This window comes from Hesperophylax consimilis, chromosome 17, assembly GCF_061612785.1.
Source record: "Hesperophylax consimilis isolate HC1 chromosome 17, BYU_Hcon_1.0, whole genome shotgun sequence".
In the NCBI taxonomy this organism is placed as follows: Eukaryota; Metazoa; Arthropoda; class Insecta; order Trichoptera; family Limnephilidae; genus Hesperophylax; species Hesperophylax consimilis.
Window position 1 is genome coordinate 18,089,690 of NC_142852.1, and position 18,660 is coordinate 18,108,349.

Sequence of the window (18,660 nt, forward strand, 5' to 3'; positions counted from 1 at the left end):
AGGAGTGTGATAGTTAGTATTGAAACAACATTAAGAATGTCACAACAAATCATTTGATGGCAAAGAACGAAACATCGATTATTTATGTTAATAATTACGATTGAATTTAACCAGAACATGAGACTCGTAATTTAGGGTTGATAACAATATCTCAAGGTATGTTCAGCGAACGAAGATCACTAGCACAGTTGGAATTACAAATGGTAGCAATTTTATAAGAAATTATGACAAAAGAAAACAACGATTATAATCTGACCAGCTTCATTATAGGGCGCCATGCAACTCATAGATTGGAACTACAAAGTTTGTAAAGGATAACGTGATGACCAGCGATTACAACAGCTAGCTAAACAGGAACAATATCTCCGCAAGATTCCTCCCATAATTTTGCCTAAAGCAATCGCTCCAATCCTTCCAGTTGTAATGTGTTTCCTTGACCGCCGCGTCGCCCGTTTGGTACTGGCTTCCTCGGTGACCGTCAGTGACGCTGCTGCTCCGATAAACCATAGACCGAAAATCCCATAGACAGGTAGGCGGTCTGAAGATAGAGTTATGGATAAATTAACCATAAATGTAGCGGGGCGAAAGTAAACTGCTACAATGCCCCCTGAGCCAAAAGACTTATGCCTCATAAGTCCGAGGTTCACCTGACACCCAACAGCAGTAACTTGTAGTGGAGCGAGAATAATTATGGTAGGTAGCAAGAGGCTTCCAAAGAGCAGGCATGAATACTTCAGCAGTTCGCAAGATGTAGCAACCCAGGCTTCAGGATATAGAACCGTTGCAGTCAGTGGAAGACAGCATTGAGCGTTCCCGTTGACTTCAGTAGAAAAAGCCTGAAGAAGGTCCAGTATATAAAGAAGAAAGTTGAGTGTTCCAGTTGACTTCAGTGAAAGGGCACGAAGAAGATCCAGTATATGGAGAACAATGGTGAGAGTTCCAGTTGACTTTAGTCGAAGAGCATGAAGAAGATCCAGCATATGAAGAAGAATTTTCTTGATGATATCAGATGCCTAAACTTAACCAAGCTGGTGGGCACCGTTGATAAAAGATCGAACTTTAACAATAAGAAGGAAACATTACCGGCCCTTTTAAAGAAAAGAAATGTACATTCATTAGAAGCAAAAGAAACTATGTTCTATTTACTAAATGTTCAAGTGCTATTCAATTTGAAAACATATAAAGAACTTAGAAAACGATATTGTAATAAGTTATGACAAAAGTTGTACTTTGACAAAAATTTAAACAACAATGTTGAGAGAATAAATAACAAGGTCAATTAACCCTTTGTATTGAAACGTCATGTTGTCATTTGACAGATAGAATTTTATGTAAAAAAAAGTTGACAAAATAATAAATTTAAAACTCTATTGATTCAAAACAATTTGAAGATAATCAACATTCAAACCAAAGTGAGAATTGAAGTGATTAAAAACTATACTCACCTTGACAATAGATGGCAGTAGTATAATGATTATATATTAATGGAATTATATTGAAATAACTTCAATTTTCCAAAATGTATTCCTCCGTCACCAAAACCAAACCAGTATGGAGATTTAAAAAAACACCTGAATCGTTCCGTGGTTTTCCGAGCTCAAGAAATCTCGGGAAAGAATCAGATCACCATAAAGTAACATTTAAAACACACCGCGTAAATATGTGTAAAGCATGTACCCCAAACCAGAATAATCACAATAAAGAGTATCTATCACCTACGGAATGAAATCCATGAAAGGGTTGTCAACTATTTGTTTGAAATTTTCCTAAAAAATAAAAAAATATCACATTTTAAGCCTGATGTGGGCTATTATGTTAAAATGTAAGCTAAAAAGCCACTATTTTAGTTCACAAACCATAACAAGTCCCAAAGGAATTGCTATATTATCACACCATCTTCTAGAAAGAATGAATTTCTGAAAAATATATATTGCTATCATGATGATGATTTGCGCTGTACAAACTTCGTTATTGTTTTTCAGATGGCTGCCCTTCAGAAAAAGCAAAGATATGATTTACAGTTTTGTAGCCTTAAATGAATTAAAGGGAAGGTATGTCACTGAGACAATGCGCGTGGTTACAATGAACTGGGTCCAGTGGACAAACTTGTGATTTACAGCGTTTAGTATCGCACATAAATCCGTCGGTCAGACAAGTCGTCACCGGATGGCACAAACACGTCGCTCTAAGCTCTTTTTTACTTTCTTGCACTTTTGAGATGTGCACAAGATAGTCTCGAGCAAAAATTTACTAAAAATCTCCTCAAATAATTGGTGGTCTAGTTTAAAACGGAATTGCAAGCCGTTTTCAGATAAACTTTAATCAAATAAATCAATCGAAAAAAATCGTTATATATCTGAACACGTGAACTACATGCAAATGCATTTGCCTTGATAATATACAATGTCGAAATGCGAAACTATTATACACTTGTTCAGACAATACATTCGTATATTACTGAAAGATTATCAGGAAACACATAAATTCATTCGTTAAGGGCCTGCAATCCCGTTTTCAACCGGATTACAAATAATTTGAAGAGTTTCTTAATTAATCAGCAATATTCAATATTCGTATTTTTTCCGTGTATCTTTCGTACACCTAATTACCAACCTTTCTCCTCTTTGTCTCCTTTCTCCTTCATTTCCACGTTGGGGATGGCGTAATTGGACTTCGTGACTTCGTGTAGCTGGGACTTTTGTTTGAGTTTCATATGAAGATATTTATGTATTAAAATGGGTAAGACTCTAATAATAATAAATGCATACTATTACCAAAAAAAAAATTTTCAATTTTAAATTCTTATTAATTGACAGTTACTGGTTTCAGTATATCTTGACCATCTTCAGACTCACCAATCTTTCATATATATTATGTAAACTCTGCAATACATAAAATCAGAATATAATAATACTGATTAATATCACTTAACTCTTCAGGCTTATTTGTTCTCTATTGGGAATAAACAGTTATTACCCACAGAGTCAATTTGTTCGCTAATAGGAACAGCTCATGGAAATCGTTGTGTCTTCCTTACCGTAATGGTTAGAACTGTGAACTAAACGTTGTGTCTTCCTTACCGTAATGGTTAGAACTGTGAACTAAACGTTGTGTCTTCCTTACCGTAATGGTTAGAACTGTGAACTAAACGTTGTGTCTTCCTTACCGTAATGGTTAGAACTGTGAACTTAACGGTATTAGAAAGAAAAAACACTGAGATTTATATTTGATTATATATAGAAGTTGACCATAGAATAATTAAAAATTACTTCTCTATGAAACCAAAGGTTCCGACTGCGATTTGAAAAAAAAATATTATTAATTATTTTCATACGAACGGACAAAAATTGATGTAGAAATAATGTTGAACATACATTTTTCTAATGAAATATGTTTTTTTTACATTATCAGTAATCTGAAGTCAGTGTTTAGACGATAAAACGAAAGTTGAGCAATTTTTAAACTTATTTATATGTGGTTTAAATACTTAAAAACCAATAAATTTATAAAACAAAGATGATTTATTAATTTATGAATTTTTATGATAAAACTGTTTTTTAAAATATATATAAACCGGATAATAAAAGAAAAACATCAAATTAATAAAAATAAATAAAAAATACACAATAAATATAATAAACATATGACAAATGTGTTTCCCGACGATTACCCGGTGTAACAACAGCAACAAATAACAATCTAATTTACTAACCATCACGCCGTTTCTCCGCGTGGATAGGCAGAGTGGATGAACCGCCAAACAACTCGGTCATGGCACACACTCCTTGCCTCATTCACATTCATATATCGTCTTATACATACTCTTCTATTATTCTGACTCTTGAGATGGCTCGACTCGAGTATCTGATTCACTTGGTCGTGCTATGTCATCCTCGGGCGTCTCCGACTTCTGCCACCATTCACATTCGCGTCATATATTCTCCTTACACTCCTTTCTTTGCTCATTCGCTCTACACGCCCAAACCATCTAAGAGTCCCTTCTTCAATCTTACTCACTACGCTTACATCACATATCTCACACGATCATATATGATTTTACCACAAATATGCCTTAGGGATCTTATTTCTACAGCATTCAGTCTACTTTCATCCTTCCAGTTCCATGCCTCACTGCTATACATCAGGGTAGGCACCAGCACTTCATTGTGGACTGCTAGCTTCGCTTCTTTGAACAATTTTTTGCTAGCGCCAACTGCGTTCAGTCCTCCATGAATGGAATTACCTGCATTTCCCCTTGTTTCAATATCTCTGTCAGCCTTCCCATCTCTCTAGAACATACTTCCTAAATACACAAACTCATCCACCTGCTCCAAGTATTCCTCATTCACAACTATATTGCACACTGTTTTCGTACTCTCTCTTTCAAACACCATTACTTAAGTCTTGCTTACATTCATCATTAACTAATTCTTCATACATACTTCGTTCATCCTAGACACGAGAGACTGTAGATCATCCAATTTCAATTCTTACATACACTTATCCATATTGTTTAATTAATATCTTTTGTAATATCAAAACACTCCGTAAAACCATCATTAACCCTAACACATGCAACGTTTCCTTCATACAGAGACTAAATTGCCTGTGTGAGATTTGTATTCCCTCCATACTTGTACAAAAAACTTTAAGAATTAACATAAAACTAGTTTTTAATATATAACTAGTTTTACATTTAAATGTTCATAATATAATAAAAGAGAATAAAATAACTTAACCAGTTTTAACAGGTACAGATGGCATAAAAATATATGTACAGATTGATAATAGGTATATAATTTTTATTATTTTTTTATTATTTAATAAATGTTTACATGTTACATTTTTTGACATTTTTTAACTACCATACTTGGCTAATGCCCGTGTTGTGGTAGTTATACATGAAATCATAATAAAAATATCATAAAATAACTAAAAAATACTATTTTATAGCAAAATAAGTATGCAAGTATGAATCATACATGTAATAATAATAAAAATAACTTAAAAGAACTAAAAAATACTATTTTATAGAAACATAAGTATGCAAGTACGAATCACACATGAAATAATAATAAAAATAACTTACAAGGACTAAAAAATACTATTTTATAGAAACATACGTATGCAAGTATAAATCATACATGAAATAATAGTAAAAATAACTTAGAAGAACTAAAAAAATACTATTTTATAGAAATATACGTATGCAAGTATACATCATATATGAAATAATAGTAAAAATAACTTAGAAGAACTAAAAAATAATATTTTATAGAAACATAAGGAAGAAGTAAAGAAAAAAAAAAACAAATTTAATGATAAATAAAACTAAAAACAAATGTATTAAAATTAATAGTAAACTGAAAAATAAAGAAAAAGTTTATGTATATTTAAAAAGATACAAATAAAAATTAAAAATATTAAACATTAAGATTAAAATATAAAAATAATTAATAAAGATTTTTTAATGCATATAATTGCTGTGTGCATGTTTATTTATCGTAGGTAATATCTATAAGACAACATGTTAATGTTCAACACTTAATTTTAATTTTCGTGATATGAGACAAGTTGGACAGAAGTTTATATATATATATATATTTGTGTTAGGAACTCATATAAACTTTAAAGAAAGGTCGTCCCCTTTCAAATATCCATTGATGTACACGAGCAGTAAATATGGATATAGAATTACTTGACTTTAAGTCGGTACTCAATGCATTGTATATTTTAGGCGCGATGAACCAGAATTGGCGCTGAGCGAAAGAGGTTTTAGTTTGAGGAACCACGCAACCCAGGTTTGATGAAAAGCGGGTGTGAGCTTGGTGTTGTGGAGCCACCAGTATGTTATTTTTTCGTATGTAACAAATGCTTACCTTAGTAAATAACTGTTGTATATCTAAGACTATACAAGTAAAGATAATAAGAAAGTAAAGTAAAGAAAGTACAAGTAAATATAAGTAATTAACAATAAGGAGATAATTTACCGATACAAAAAACTCTAAAGTTTTTAAAAATCTGCAATTAAGGCGAAGCTTAATGCCAAATCACTATTTTGATTAATCTTTATAACGAATTGGTGTACATTATAAATACCAAAAATATGATTTAGATAAATTGAAAGTTTTCGTATCGTTTCGCTTGAGTAGAATACAAATAAAAAAATAAATTACTCAATAAAAAATATAAATGTAAGCTACTATAAAAAATATTTTATCAATATAAATGTATGAACGCGTAAAGGAAACAACTTTTTAAAAATACAGTATATAGCTAAGATTATCTGTGACAGTTTTACTTGATTAACTTTTTGCTTTCTTATAACATCATTTACAAAATAAATAAAAACCAGTTTTGTGCTTAAAATCGAACGTTTCTAGACTTCATTTGTAAAGAAATTTTAATGCCTATCACCTACAATATAAGGTATACGAAGAATATACACATTTTTGTCTTCTATCTTCCTCATAAAAATGGGACTACAGGCCTATAACGAATGAATTTAAAGAGTTCCTAACAAAGTCAAATCAGTCAAAAGCGAGTGTATTATGAGGACGGCGTAACACGAGTTCATACAAATACTGATATTCTTATTAGTCGATATATTCTTAATGACTAATATTTTACTGTAATATCAGGAAGTTAGCATGCGGTCACTTTTTTAACAGGATCATTTTTCTCCGTGAACGTGGGTTGTTGAAGAAATTTATTCCTTCGTGTGAGTACTAATAAAATATTATAAGTGATATAAAGCATAAAATTACACAATTTAATATTATCGTTTAAAGAAAATTGTGATTATTTGTGTTTTTTTATCTAATAAAATTATATTTTATTTAGTTATTAATTTTTTTTATTGTTTCTTTCTAGAGCAATCCCGATGAATTACAAAACATATTGTAGGACGGGAGGAACTAAAAGTACAATGGTGGGAGTTAATAGATACAATTTTACATTAATATTTTGATCACACATACAAAATAGTACAAAAATAGAAAAAAGTAGATTAAGTAGAACAAAAAAGAATAAAATTATTACCTAAAATTATCATTTGGACACAACTCTACAAATTGAAATGTTTTAAGCCGTGTATAAATATATTACTAAACGACAAAGGCTGAAACAAATTATATTATTTTGTTATTTTTTGATACTGTTAGTAGTCAACTTGAGTGCAATTCTCCCGTCTGGAACCTACAATGAAATATTCACGTGCAAGCTATTATAAAAATACGAAAAAAATTCTGACGTTTTCTATGTTTTAAAATGGGTATTTAAATTCACCAATTTTGTTGAACTCCAAACTTTTTTAAATTATACAAATATTCTTAACTTTTCGTGCATAAAGATTTCATCTGATTTAGTTTACCTATAAAAAATTGTATATGATTCATTTGATGGTCCAGAATTGCTTGCATTGATAAGCTTTCAGATTCCACTTCATAATACTAAAATTCCGAATTTATATAACTGAAGACATTTTTTGACTAATCACCATTATTATGTGTATTTTTTATTGCCCTGAATACCAATGGAGGCAAATAATAATGATGACGAGTCAGTGGACATCTTCCATTTATCACTAAACAAATACAACAAGTTATTCATTTCAGTTATGTATAATTTGAATTTTACTATTCCTGTGTAAAAGCTTATAAAAGGGAATAGAAATATAAAATTAAATTGAATATACAAACGAAAATTTCCCTAGCGAAATGACGTCCTAAACACTTTGGTAATTTGTTGCAACCTTTGTAACATTGAATGTTGTTTTGCGAATATTTATACGCGGCTTTGAGATTTCTTTAAAGGGAGTTAAATTAAATTAAGTTGATTGTGTAAAATATCGCGTAATAGACGCATTTATAAAGTGATTAATGATAGTTTAGTATATAATTTGTAATAGCGACTCGAATGGTTGTCGGCAAATAAGACACGTTGACATTTTTAAACCGCAGTCCTTGCAAACCAGGAGATGGCCACAAGGAACAAAGCAAATATCAGCATTAGCAATGTTACAAATTTTGCATTTGTGTCCTTGAATCTCTGCTTCTGCATCCACTTCCATAAGTTCTTCTTTGATGCTGTTTGTCTCCTCACTTCCTGAAGACTGCTGCGAATTATAGAGGGATTTCCTTGATGGATAGTATTTCATCATAACCTTTTTTACAAATTCTTCTCCTTTCATGTACTTAAGGTATAGACAATTATTAAACCAACGCGCATGCTCTTCCCATGGTTCGTCTTCGTCTTCCCAGTTGGATACTCCACCACCGCAGGAGAAGCAAAGTGTTTTGTCTCCAGTCTTGACGTGGTAGAACCCAGCTTCTGCGAGGTCTTCCGGTGTCTGTTTCATACGTTTCGGCCAGGTCCTGAATGAATGTCGGCGAGCTACTTTAGAAGTGTAGAAATTGTTTGCTGGTCTCGATTTTGCGAATAATTCTTTTGCTTTAACACTGCCTGGTGGTATAATATCTTCTGGTTTCTCTAAAGGTTTAGGGCAATTTGTCGTGTGCTCTGCCATTTGGTCGGTTTGTTCCCTGGTTGGAAATTCTATGTTTCAGAAAGCGCAACGCAGGTTCTAACCTTTCAAATAGTAGTAGAAGCCGGTGCACGTCCTTTACCTGTTTATTTATATATTTTATTTATTTGCAAAAACAGTACAAAAACCAATACATTGCAAAAGCGGTAAACAAATTATTGAAGAAAATTTTATACATAAGTATACAGTTAAAACATATGCAAAAGCGGTAAACAAAATATGGAAAAAAATTTATACATAAGTATACAGTTAAAACAAATACAATAAAAAAAATTAATGGAAGGTTCACACGCTCAAGGGTCACACGTCAAAGGTCAAGACCAGTAAGGCATAATACATCTTCTTTGGATGCTTCTTTGGTATATCAATATTCGACACCTAAAATTTAAGAGAAGATTTTTTTTTTTAAATTAATCAAAATCAAATTCAATAGTATAATTATTAAGTTTTGCAAGTATTTTTTTGGTTTTTGTTATTGTTACAGCTATTTCGGCTTTCAAGGCCATTTTCTAACTGTTTTGAACAGTTCTACGAATTAAAAACAAAAACAATAAATAAATGGAAAATTTGTTGGTTAATACAGAATTGTGTTAAAAAAAATCACATTTGAAAATGAAAATGCTCTAATATGTTATGTGTTGATTTTCACATCAGAAACACAAAAAAATTAGGGCCTTTTTCATAATTTCTTAGAATTCAGTTCCTAAAATTCAATTCTTTTAATTGAACACATGCATTCAATTAAGAAACAATATGGATAAACAATACTTAAAAAGTTGCAAAAATCTTACACACCTAAATTCACTTCCGTGGATGTCCACATAGCTCGAGATAAAATTACTAATTCCCCTTCTAACATCACAAGCAACCTTTCCACTTACTGTGGTGGTAGTTGGATATTTCCAAATATTGACAGGTTATTCGTAACCCGGGAATATTTGCCTTACTTTAAAAAAAATTAAAATATCTAAAATGGAAACACTTTTATGAAATAAATTTAATCTTTTAAATTAAATTCCCCTTTCAACTCTCAATACAGGACAATAATTTGGAAAAAATGAAGGAACAAGATATAAATCCAAGACGATAATTGCAATTACTGATATACACGGTGTCCAGAAACTCGTAGTACAAGCGGGAAACTGGTGAATCTACATCACATTTGGAGTCGATTTTGTAGTATAATTTTTTTTTATTTGAGCTTTCGGTTTCGAGTAAATCGAGTCAGAAGTTGATTTTTTTTTGATCAAATTCTTATAAATTATTACTGAAGATCAAAGTACCCAACTAATTAAACTACGAGTATTTAAAAGTAAGACAAATAAAGAAACCCGGATTTAAAGCATTATTTTGAAATCACCCTTCATTTCATCCGGTGTAATCATAAAATATTTCTGCTCTGCAGGGTTAGAACATCTATTGTTCTAATATATATATTTTTTTTAGTTATTTATTAAGTTAAAAGAAATACATAGAATAATTGTTAACTTAAGTGTACATTGATTAAAATAAAAATATAATATATATATTAATAATTATGGTTTACTACCTAAGTAACATATTTTTAAAATAATAATAAGAGTAAGATATGGACTTTTATAGTAGTTTTAGGTAATTTTTTAATTTTATTTTAAATTCCTGAATATCTTCAATATTTTTTAGATATAATGGAAAGATGTTAAAATATGTTATACCTAGATAGAGATAGGTATTTTGTGTGTGCTTTGTATTAAGTTTTGGGATTTTGATAGTTTTTTGATATCTTGCTGATGAATTGAATTGTAAGTTATTTAACTGTATTTCTTTATAAATTTGTAGAATTGAATATTTTTTATATAAATTGTCTATTGTGGGTACATTGAATATTGAAAGTAGAATCTCAATAGAAAATTTGGATGGTTTTTTCAATATTACTTTAATTATCAATCTTTGAACTATTTTAAGTGGATTTAATATATTGTTATAAGTTCTTCCCCAGCCAATAATACCATATTGTAATATAGATTGTACAATTGCATAGTACACTCTTTTTAGGTTTTCTAGTCTAAGAATATTTCTAAGTCTTATAAATATATATTTTAAATAACATTCGGTGAACATTTAAAATAATTTGACGTGTTTGTGTTTTGAATTGGAGATCGGAACATCGCTACATATTGTGAGTACCTACATATGCTAATAATAATTCCTATCCGTTGCGTCGGCGTCTCAGATCGAATGACGAAAAAAATGAAACCCAGAAATAGCCGAAAAATATTTTTTTTTGTTTTTTTTTTGGTGAAAATGCTCAAATCAAAAAACTTTATGTTTATTTGGGTTCCCCATGTGGTGTAGATTCTACAGTTTCCCGCTTATACTAAGAGTATTATATTTTACGAGTAAAACTATTAAAATCACCAAAATCATTTAAAATAACATTCGTCAAATTGAAGAGTTCACAGGGCTTTTATATAAAAAAAGTTTGTAAACTACTTAAAGTAAAAAAAGGTTGATAATAGATTATTGACTCAACACACAAGGCACAAGGACCCATTTCATTGTCACTGTTCACAAACAAATTATCTAGCGAACTTGCCCATTCCTCGTCTACGTAGATTAGCAAACAAATACAAAAAAATAGATCTAATACAAGGTTTTCCAATAAGAGGTGTTATTTTGATATTCAATCGTAAAAGGTCAATGGTTTCGTTGCTTGTGTGGCACGTAGCGCCGTCTTGTTGAAATTAAACGTTGTTTAGATCAATACCATCCAATTTCGGCCATAAAAAAATCATTAATCATCTCTCGATAGCGATCCATTCACCGAAACTGTTGCTCCGGCCTCATTTTCGAAAAAGTAAGGTCCAATGACTCCGCCGAACCATAGAGAGGCTTTTCAACAATAACTCTTGGGTTTTCCGAGCGCCAGATGCAACAATTTTGCTTGTTGACGAAGCCACCGAGGTGGAAATGGGCCTCATCACTCAAGATGATTTGCATTTGATTCACTCAAGTGAATTTTAATAATTTTAATGCGTTGTTGAAGCGTGTATCGTTCCATTTTTATTAAATGGAGTAGCAACTTGTCAAATGTTAAAAAATCAAATGTCAGCTTCAAAAGTAACATCTACCGAAATAGCGGGCTATTCAAAATAACACCTCTTATTGGAAAACCTTGTATAATGTGGCACGTTTATAGCAATTTGATAATTGATATGAATTTAAGCAGCAATTATGAAGGCGAATCTAAACTAGTTGGTTTAATATATTGATAGTTATAAAAGTAGGTATATTTATTGTCCTCACCATATCGTTAAGTGTCGACTAATTCACCATTTTAGTAATATCGCCTTCCTTCTCTAACTGTTCCCTCATCGACGTTTTAATTAACGGAATATTTGTATTTGTATATATTCCGCGCCTTGATGACCAACTTGGTTCGCTGAGGTTCTGTTTCTTTTTATATCCGATGTTCTACAAAGAAGAAAAACAAGGCTTAGAAGATTAAAATAATAATTACCAAGACGATACATTGCCAGAATATTAACGACGTAAGGGAAACAGCCATGCACGAAAATATGCAACGCGCGGTCTTCGTGTATTGGATAGAAATGCCGTTGAACTTTCCCTATCAAATCTCTAAAATAATGTGGAAATATTTACCACAAGTATGAAGTCGTGTAAAAACAATATTCGGCGGATAGCCCGAGGTAATGGACGGACCTAAGGTCGACTTTGCACCAGCAGGCCCAGAAAATCGATCTTTCCGTGGGGTTTATTATAATTATTTTTTATGAATATATTACTAAAACCTCAAATGCTTCTAAAGGGATTGTACATTTCTAAAATGAGGCTACGACAATAAATATATTACTTTTTAAGACGAGACAATACCCTAAAATAAAGCTAGAATCTTAACGACGTAAGTGAAGTAACTGTGCAAACAAATATGCGACGCGCAGTCCTCGTGTATTGGAGAGACCCAAGGTTGCATTTGCCTTATCAAATCTCTAAAATGAAATGGGAACTTTAACGACATAAGACGGACCTACGTGAACTTTGCACTAGCAAGCCTAGAAAATCGATCTTGGGGCTTATTTTAATTATTTCGGATGAACGTATTACTAAAATCTCAAATGTTTCTAGAGGGATCCCTCGGGGAGATACTAATTCATCGTCTGGAAATTAAATACAGTGTTTACCGCTGAAAAACGTTTTATAAGATTTTGAAACCGTTTTATATAAAAATGTCCGGATATTCTTAATCTTAAATATAAATAACTTACATCTAAAGCGAGGCAGATAGATTTCCCTCTTTTAACAAACTGATTCTAATCCTTAGTGCACAGGCTTAGTAAACTGGAGGTAGTAATTAGAAATTTAGTAATCTTTTCGACACAAGTGCATAGTTGGGAAATACGCCAAACGCGCACCCAACATATGTTACTAAGAAAATAATCTCTCTTAGGGCCCATGTCATCTTTGGGTATGCTGTGTGGCGGGCATGAGGAGAGGAAGGCCTCAGGGCTTATGTCATCTTTGGGAAGGATGTGTGGCTGATCTTTTTCAGGAGAGGAAGGAGAGCAAATGAGTCTTGAAAGACTGATGCTGTAGAAGGGAGAGTGGAGAAAGAAATTTTAATAAAAGAGTAAAGACTTGACACACAAGGCATAAGGACCGGTCGGTGGCCGAGTTGACATAGTGTTCGCAAACAAATTATGTAGCCGATTCGCCGAATCCTCGACTACGTAGTTTAGCAAAGAAATACTATATTCATTTTTAACATAACAAATTCGATATTTAAAATATACCTGAACAAAATATTTAAGGTCAAAATACTTTTTCTTAAATTTAAGATTGTTATAATTATATGTCCAATTGCAAACCACATGAAACCATGGTTTATTATGTTTCTAACAAGCTAAAAGTTTGTAATAATAATACGATTTGGATGATCACCCCAATGGTACAGTAATTTGAATCTGTCAAGTAATTGCCTAAGGTAGATACATACCTACATGAAAATAATAATATATTTAAAAGCTTACCTCGTCAAGTGCCGCAAGGATAGGGAAGTCTAGTGAATTTGGAGATGTTAGTATTTTCTACAGACTGACGTTGAACATCTCTGTGTGTCGTTCTTAAACTGGGCTCTCTGGATTTTTGTTCTACAATGAAATAATGTTATAAAATATTTTGTGTTCTGTTTTACTTCGGTCATGAGATTATACGTATTGTCTACAAATCTGCGTACTTAATTTATATGTGTTTAAATTAAATTTAAGCAAAATAAAATCAATTCAATTCAATTGTCCGGTCAATGGCTGAGTTGGCATCGCGTTTGTCCCATCCAGGAGACGTACGTTAAATTCTTCGGCTGGCCAAGTCCTCCATCACAACACTGGCAACATTTCTTACTTACTGTGGTGGTAAGAAGATTATATTAACAAACTAGTCTCAAACGAAAATGAGAAATGGCTCCGACAAGGCTAAGGTCTTCTAATTCGACAGAAATTTTTATATAATATTTCGGTTTCACATTTTTTCTAGTTATTTTATCTTTAATGATTAAAAAAAAAATTAAATCTTAATAGTTGAAATCCCTTACTTGCACTCCACCTCGTTTTGTTTAAGGACGATTTCGGATGTGCCGTTGTCACTTCTTTCTTCAAATGCCACCGCGAATATGTATGATGTTTCCTACAGTAATATTTTTTTAAATACATTAATAACAATCACATTTCTAGACAAGATTTTAGCAAAGTTACATCAATGAAACGACAAAAAGTTAAATAAAAGCAAACACAACATGTGAAAGATTATAATAACAAAAACTTGATACAATCATGAAGGGATATCATGCATTTTCCTATGAAATGTTGATGAAATGATTCTTTTGAACAATAAGTAAGTCAGACTTAATACTGTTTCAGTCATCTTCTAAAACAGGACAATTCTAATTACAACAACAAAATATTATCGTTGCTCTTCTTTTACGAGTAATTTATTAATTTATTTTATTTATATGCGCTTTTACGCATTTTTTAACCAATTAAAAATAAACGTATATATATATATAGCTTTTCATGATGTGCAAATTAGCTAATTCTTCTTGACCGAAATATTACTGAATATATTTTGTACCAATTATTTAATGATTTTAACAAGAAATTGATAATTCACTTACCTGGTGAGCATTGACAATTGGACTCCATTTAAGTACAGATAAACACAGCCAGAAGAACATCACTGGAAAAAGGGTTTCCTAATGTATATTTCAAGAAATATTTTGTTTATAATACGCTTGTGGGGAAAGTATTAACTAAATATTATTAGAGGAATCTTAAGAATGGCTGGAGAAAGAGTAATAAAGTAAATTTTAAAAATATATGTATATAATAAACTAACCTAACAATTGTATATATCTATTTTAGAATTTCTTTATTATATACTATCAGGACAAACGCAGGTGCATGAACACGTGGTCCGATTTTTGTTAAAATATCTTTCTGTCAGTGCCTTTCCGTTTAAAAATGTTTGTTTTGTGCCGACGTCAAATGTTGTATTTCACATGGAATACGTTAATTGGGTTATTCAATTATAGCATACATCAAAGAAATTCATAAAAGTGATATTTTTGATTTATTTAAATGCTTTGTGCAGGTGTATGCGAATATACATCTAAGAAATGAATCCTTTTTTTTATCAAAAACGAGTGTTTAATATTTTTTGCTGTTTTCTTTGATGTCAAATAATTAAAAAGAAGTTTACGAATTTTTTCAATATTTTTTTTTGCATAAACGGCTTAAAACGTGAAGTTACCGTTTTCTTACCAATTTTGTAAAGAATGTGAAACTTTTTTCTAAATATGGTGTTGTTTCCATGTTGGCGTTTCGAGTAAAAATGTTTCAGTAAGTTTTTGTTTTAACATTTTTCATGTTTGATATTAAAATTTTATTATTTAGAAATATCATTAATTCTTCAAAATACAAATATCTGAAAATCGATTTTATCCAAATTCTGAAATGGTATTGGTCTTTACTACAACTTCAAAAATAAGAAACATATAGTAAATTTAAAGTACCTCGAAACATTCTAAAAATTCATAAGAAAATCAATGGCACTTAAGACTTCTTTGAATACATACTATATTTAAAATGCTAAGGGGTTAAGTAGTGTTCAAACTTATTTCATACAAAAAACCCAGTGATATCGATCTAGTGAGTGGTTTATTTATGCTGGAGGGCAACTTAGTGGCCGCTAGACCGGAGGGCAAGGCGGTTGTGTTTAGTCACTAGAGTAGTTTGTTGTTGAAGTTCGTAATACTCTTCAATTCAATTCGTCAAATAGTTGTAGTCTTAAAAGTATTCTGAGAATAAGAAATAAATCAGTTGTTCACATTCATTATACATTCATATATATACATTCAATACATATATACATACACACATTCATATATATATACATTCAATACATATATATATATTGTATACATATATAATATATATGTTATTGCTATTCCATTTTGTATATCTCGATTTTGATAAGGTGTAAATTTATTGCTACTTCTAATTGTATGTTGTTTCAGTTATAAACTCATCATTCTAAAACAACAAAAAAAAATTACTTAAAAAATTGTTATTAAAAAGCCGAATGGTTGCCTTTCTGAGATACAATAACAATGTTAACTATCTAAGTCTAATAAAATAAACAAAATAAATACTTACGCTCGGTGCGCGTACAAATGGCCATTATATTTCGTATTCAGTTAAAAAAACAATATGGATAAAAAATACTCAAAAAATCGCGAAAATTGTAAGTCGTAACACTAAATACACTTCCGTGGACGTCCATTTAGCTCGAGATAAAATTACTGATTCTCTTTCTCCGCGATAACAGTCTATATATTAATATACTAATTCAGTGCTCCGCAACCTTTTTGCAGTCACAACGCGCCAAATTTCTTCAAAAGAAAATTAACCTAATTAGTTTTTCTCAAACCCAGACAATTTTTCATAAAACTCTATACCTGTATCAACACGGGAACCTCCCCAAAAACCCTTATAATGTTAGATATCAAGGTTAAGTCCCTTCAATTCTCGTAAGGAAACTACTAGTCACATATTTAAAATAATATATATGTAAAGAAAAATATAATTTTCTTTAATTCAAGGCAATGCTGAGCTTGTCTCGTCATTGTGGCTGTGTGTGTCGTGGACTGTCACTGGCTGGATGTGCGCCACAGTACCTACACAGTCGACTCGATATTTCGTAATCTATGGTTTAAGACATAGTAAAAATAATCTATGGGTTGTGACAAGGCAGATTGATGGGAATAATTTAAATAATTTGTAATTGCTATCGTGATTGTGATTAAGGAATTGACATAACAGTTAATAACATTAAATGTCGTTCCTTTCCTTACAGGTAATGTTTTGTTACTGAATGCTTTTCTTTATGTAAATCTTGTGAGATTAACAAAATAAACCTCTTCTTTCATTACAGAGAAACTCAATTGTGTTTTAATTGACTGTCGTTCAAATCACAAGGAAAATATCATTATATATATTATGATAACGAAGGAATATGATGATCGAATAACTACTATTCTTATCTTATCCTCCATTGCCAAAGATAACATTGAATAATAAACTCTCTGTACAATCGCTAAATAGTAGGGTAGGGCGGGGCTAGTTGAACATGATTTTGCTAATTTGACTAATTTGAATTTATTTTTGTTTTTTCAATTTATTAAGATAGCTTCATTATCTGGCTTTATAATTTTATTCATGAAATGATATAATACGTTGACCTTATGCAAGATATTTTAATTTTCACGCAGAAGGAGAAATGGTTCAACTTGCCTCATAGGTGGGGTTAGTTGAACCACCCCACGGGGCTTGTTGAACAATATAGTGTCATATATGTATTATCATTCATAATCATGGTTTAATAAAACAAATTAAGATATTAAAGTAAATTTTTTGAAATAATGAAAGAATACAGGGTTAGGTAATAGAACGAAAATTATTTAATCGATAAAATCGGCAAATTTATATTGGAATAGTTTCAGATGTGTACTTTTGGTGTGCCCACTTTAGACAGGCGTGACAACAAACCCTCTTTTCTCCTGGAAAGCTCTCTGAATAAATATCATCACAAATTGTCACATGAGAACGGGTCGCTTCTACGATTCGTTCTTAAGTTCAACAGCTCTGCTGTGGAACGAGCTGCCGGCCTCTGTGTTTCCTCCCTCCTACAACATGGAACTCTTCAAGACCCATGTTCACTCCTTCCTCTCCACAAAAAGACCCTCCACACAGCATCCCCAAAGATGACATAGGCATTGAGGGAAATTATTTTCTTCAGGGCCTCCTGTATGTAGTTAATATTAAAAAAAAGCATATTCTTCACAATTATCGGATGATGAGTCTGACAATGTGAAGACTTTTTTCTTAGTTGCCTTCTTTTTTGCCTTATCTGTTCCTGTCTTTTGCTTCTTAGATTGCTTTTCGGCAAGAGAATCCTTTTCAGGAGTGTCTGTTAAAATAACAGCTTTTCTTTTCTTCCTCACTGTTTGCAGCTGTTTTTAGGCCCTGCCTTTGGAAATTGTCTAACGGTTTCAGGTGAAAAGTAAACGCCACTTCTAGATGCAGATTCTATAGTATTGTTGTTGATATTGGGAGAAACATTCTCTTTTCTTGTTGTCCGTATACCGTGTACGCATCTAGAAAGTTTAAAAAAATCGGTATTATTGATGTGTTGATGAGTGAAATGAATGCACTACGTATAAAATTACAGTAAGGAATCTGAATGGGGCAAGTTGAACCAAATGGTTCAATTAGCCCCACCCATGTTTTATTACAAATTTCATCGAATAACTCATATACCACTAAATGTATTAAAATTTTACAATTGACCAGATATAAGTTGAGTAAACACCAATTTCAAATTGGCTTACCTTGACTTGGTATCTTTTTCCTTCGTATCTATTTTCAAAAAAGCAGTCGATCGTCTTTTTTTACTTTTGGAGCAAAAATCACACAAAATCCCCGTACAAACGCTACGGATGCCATGTGCCTAATGAATGCTTAGTGGCGCGGTCCATACACTTCTAGCTTGCTAGAACATGTTCA

At 31.6% G+C, this 18,660-nt stretch overlaps 1 protein-coding gene and 1 long non-coding RNA gene across 2 annotated transcripts; both read right to left on the minus strand.

Moving 5' to 3' along the window:
* Window positions 1-7,888: 7,888 nt before the first annotated feature.
* Window positions 7,889-8,527, minus strand: LOC149416130 (death-associated inhibitor of apoptosis 1-like). Its single transcript, XM_089641879.1, has one exon. It carries the CDS (start codon window positions 8,525-8,527, stop codon window positions 7,889-7,891), a length of 639 nt encoding a protein of 212 aa, XP_089498005.1.
* Window positions 8,528-8,758: 231 nt separating this feature from the next.
* On the minus strand, window positions 8,759-16,383 carry LOC149416131 (uncharacterized). Its single transcript, XR_016303650.1, has 6 exons — window positions 16,252-16,383; window positions 14,712-14,773; window positions 14,133-14,224; window positions 13,573-13,692; window positions 11,831-11,998; window positions 8,759-8,923 (listed from the first exon to the last, which is right to left on the minus strand). It is a non-coding gene; the product is annotated as an uncharacterized LOC149416131 (long non-coding RNA).
* Window positions 16,384-18,660: the final 2,277 nt, after the last annotated feature.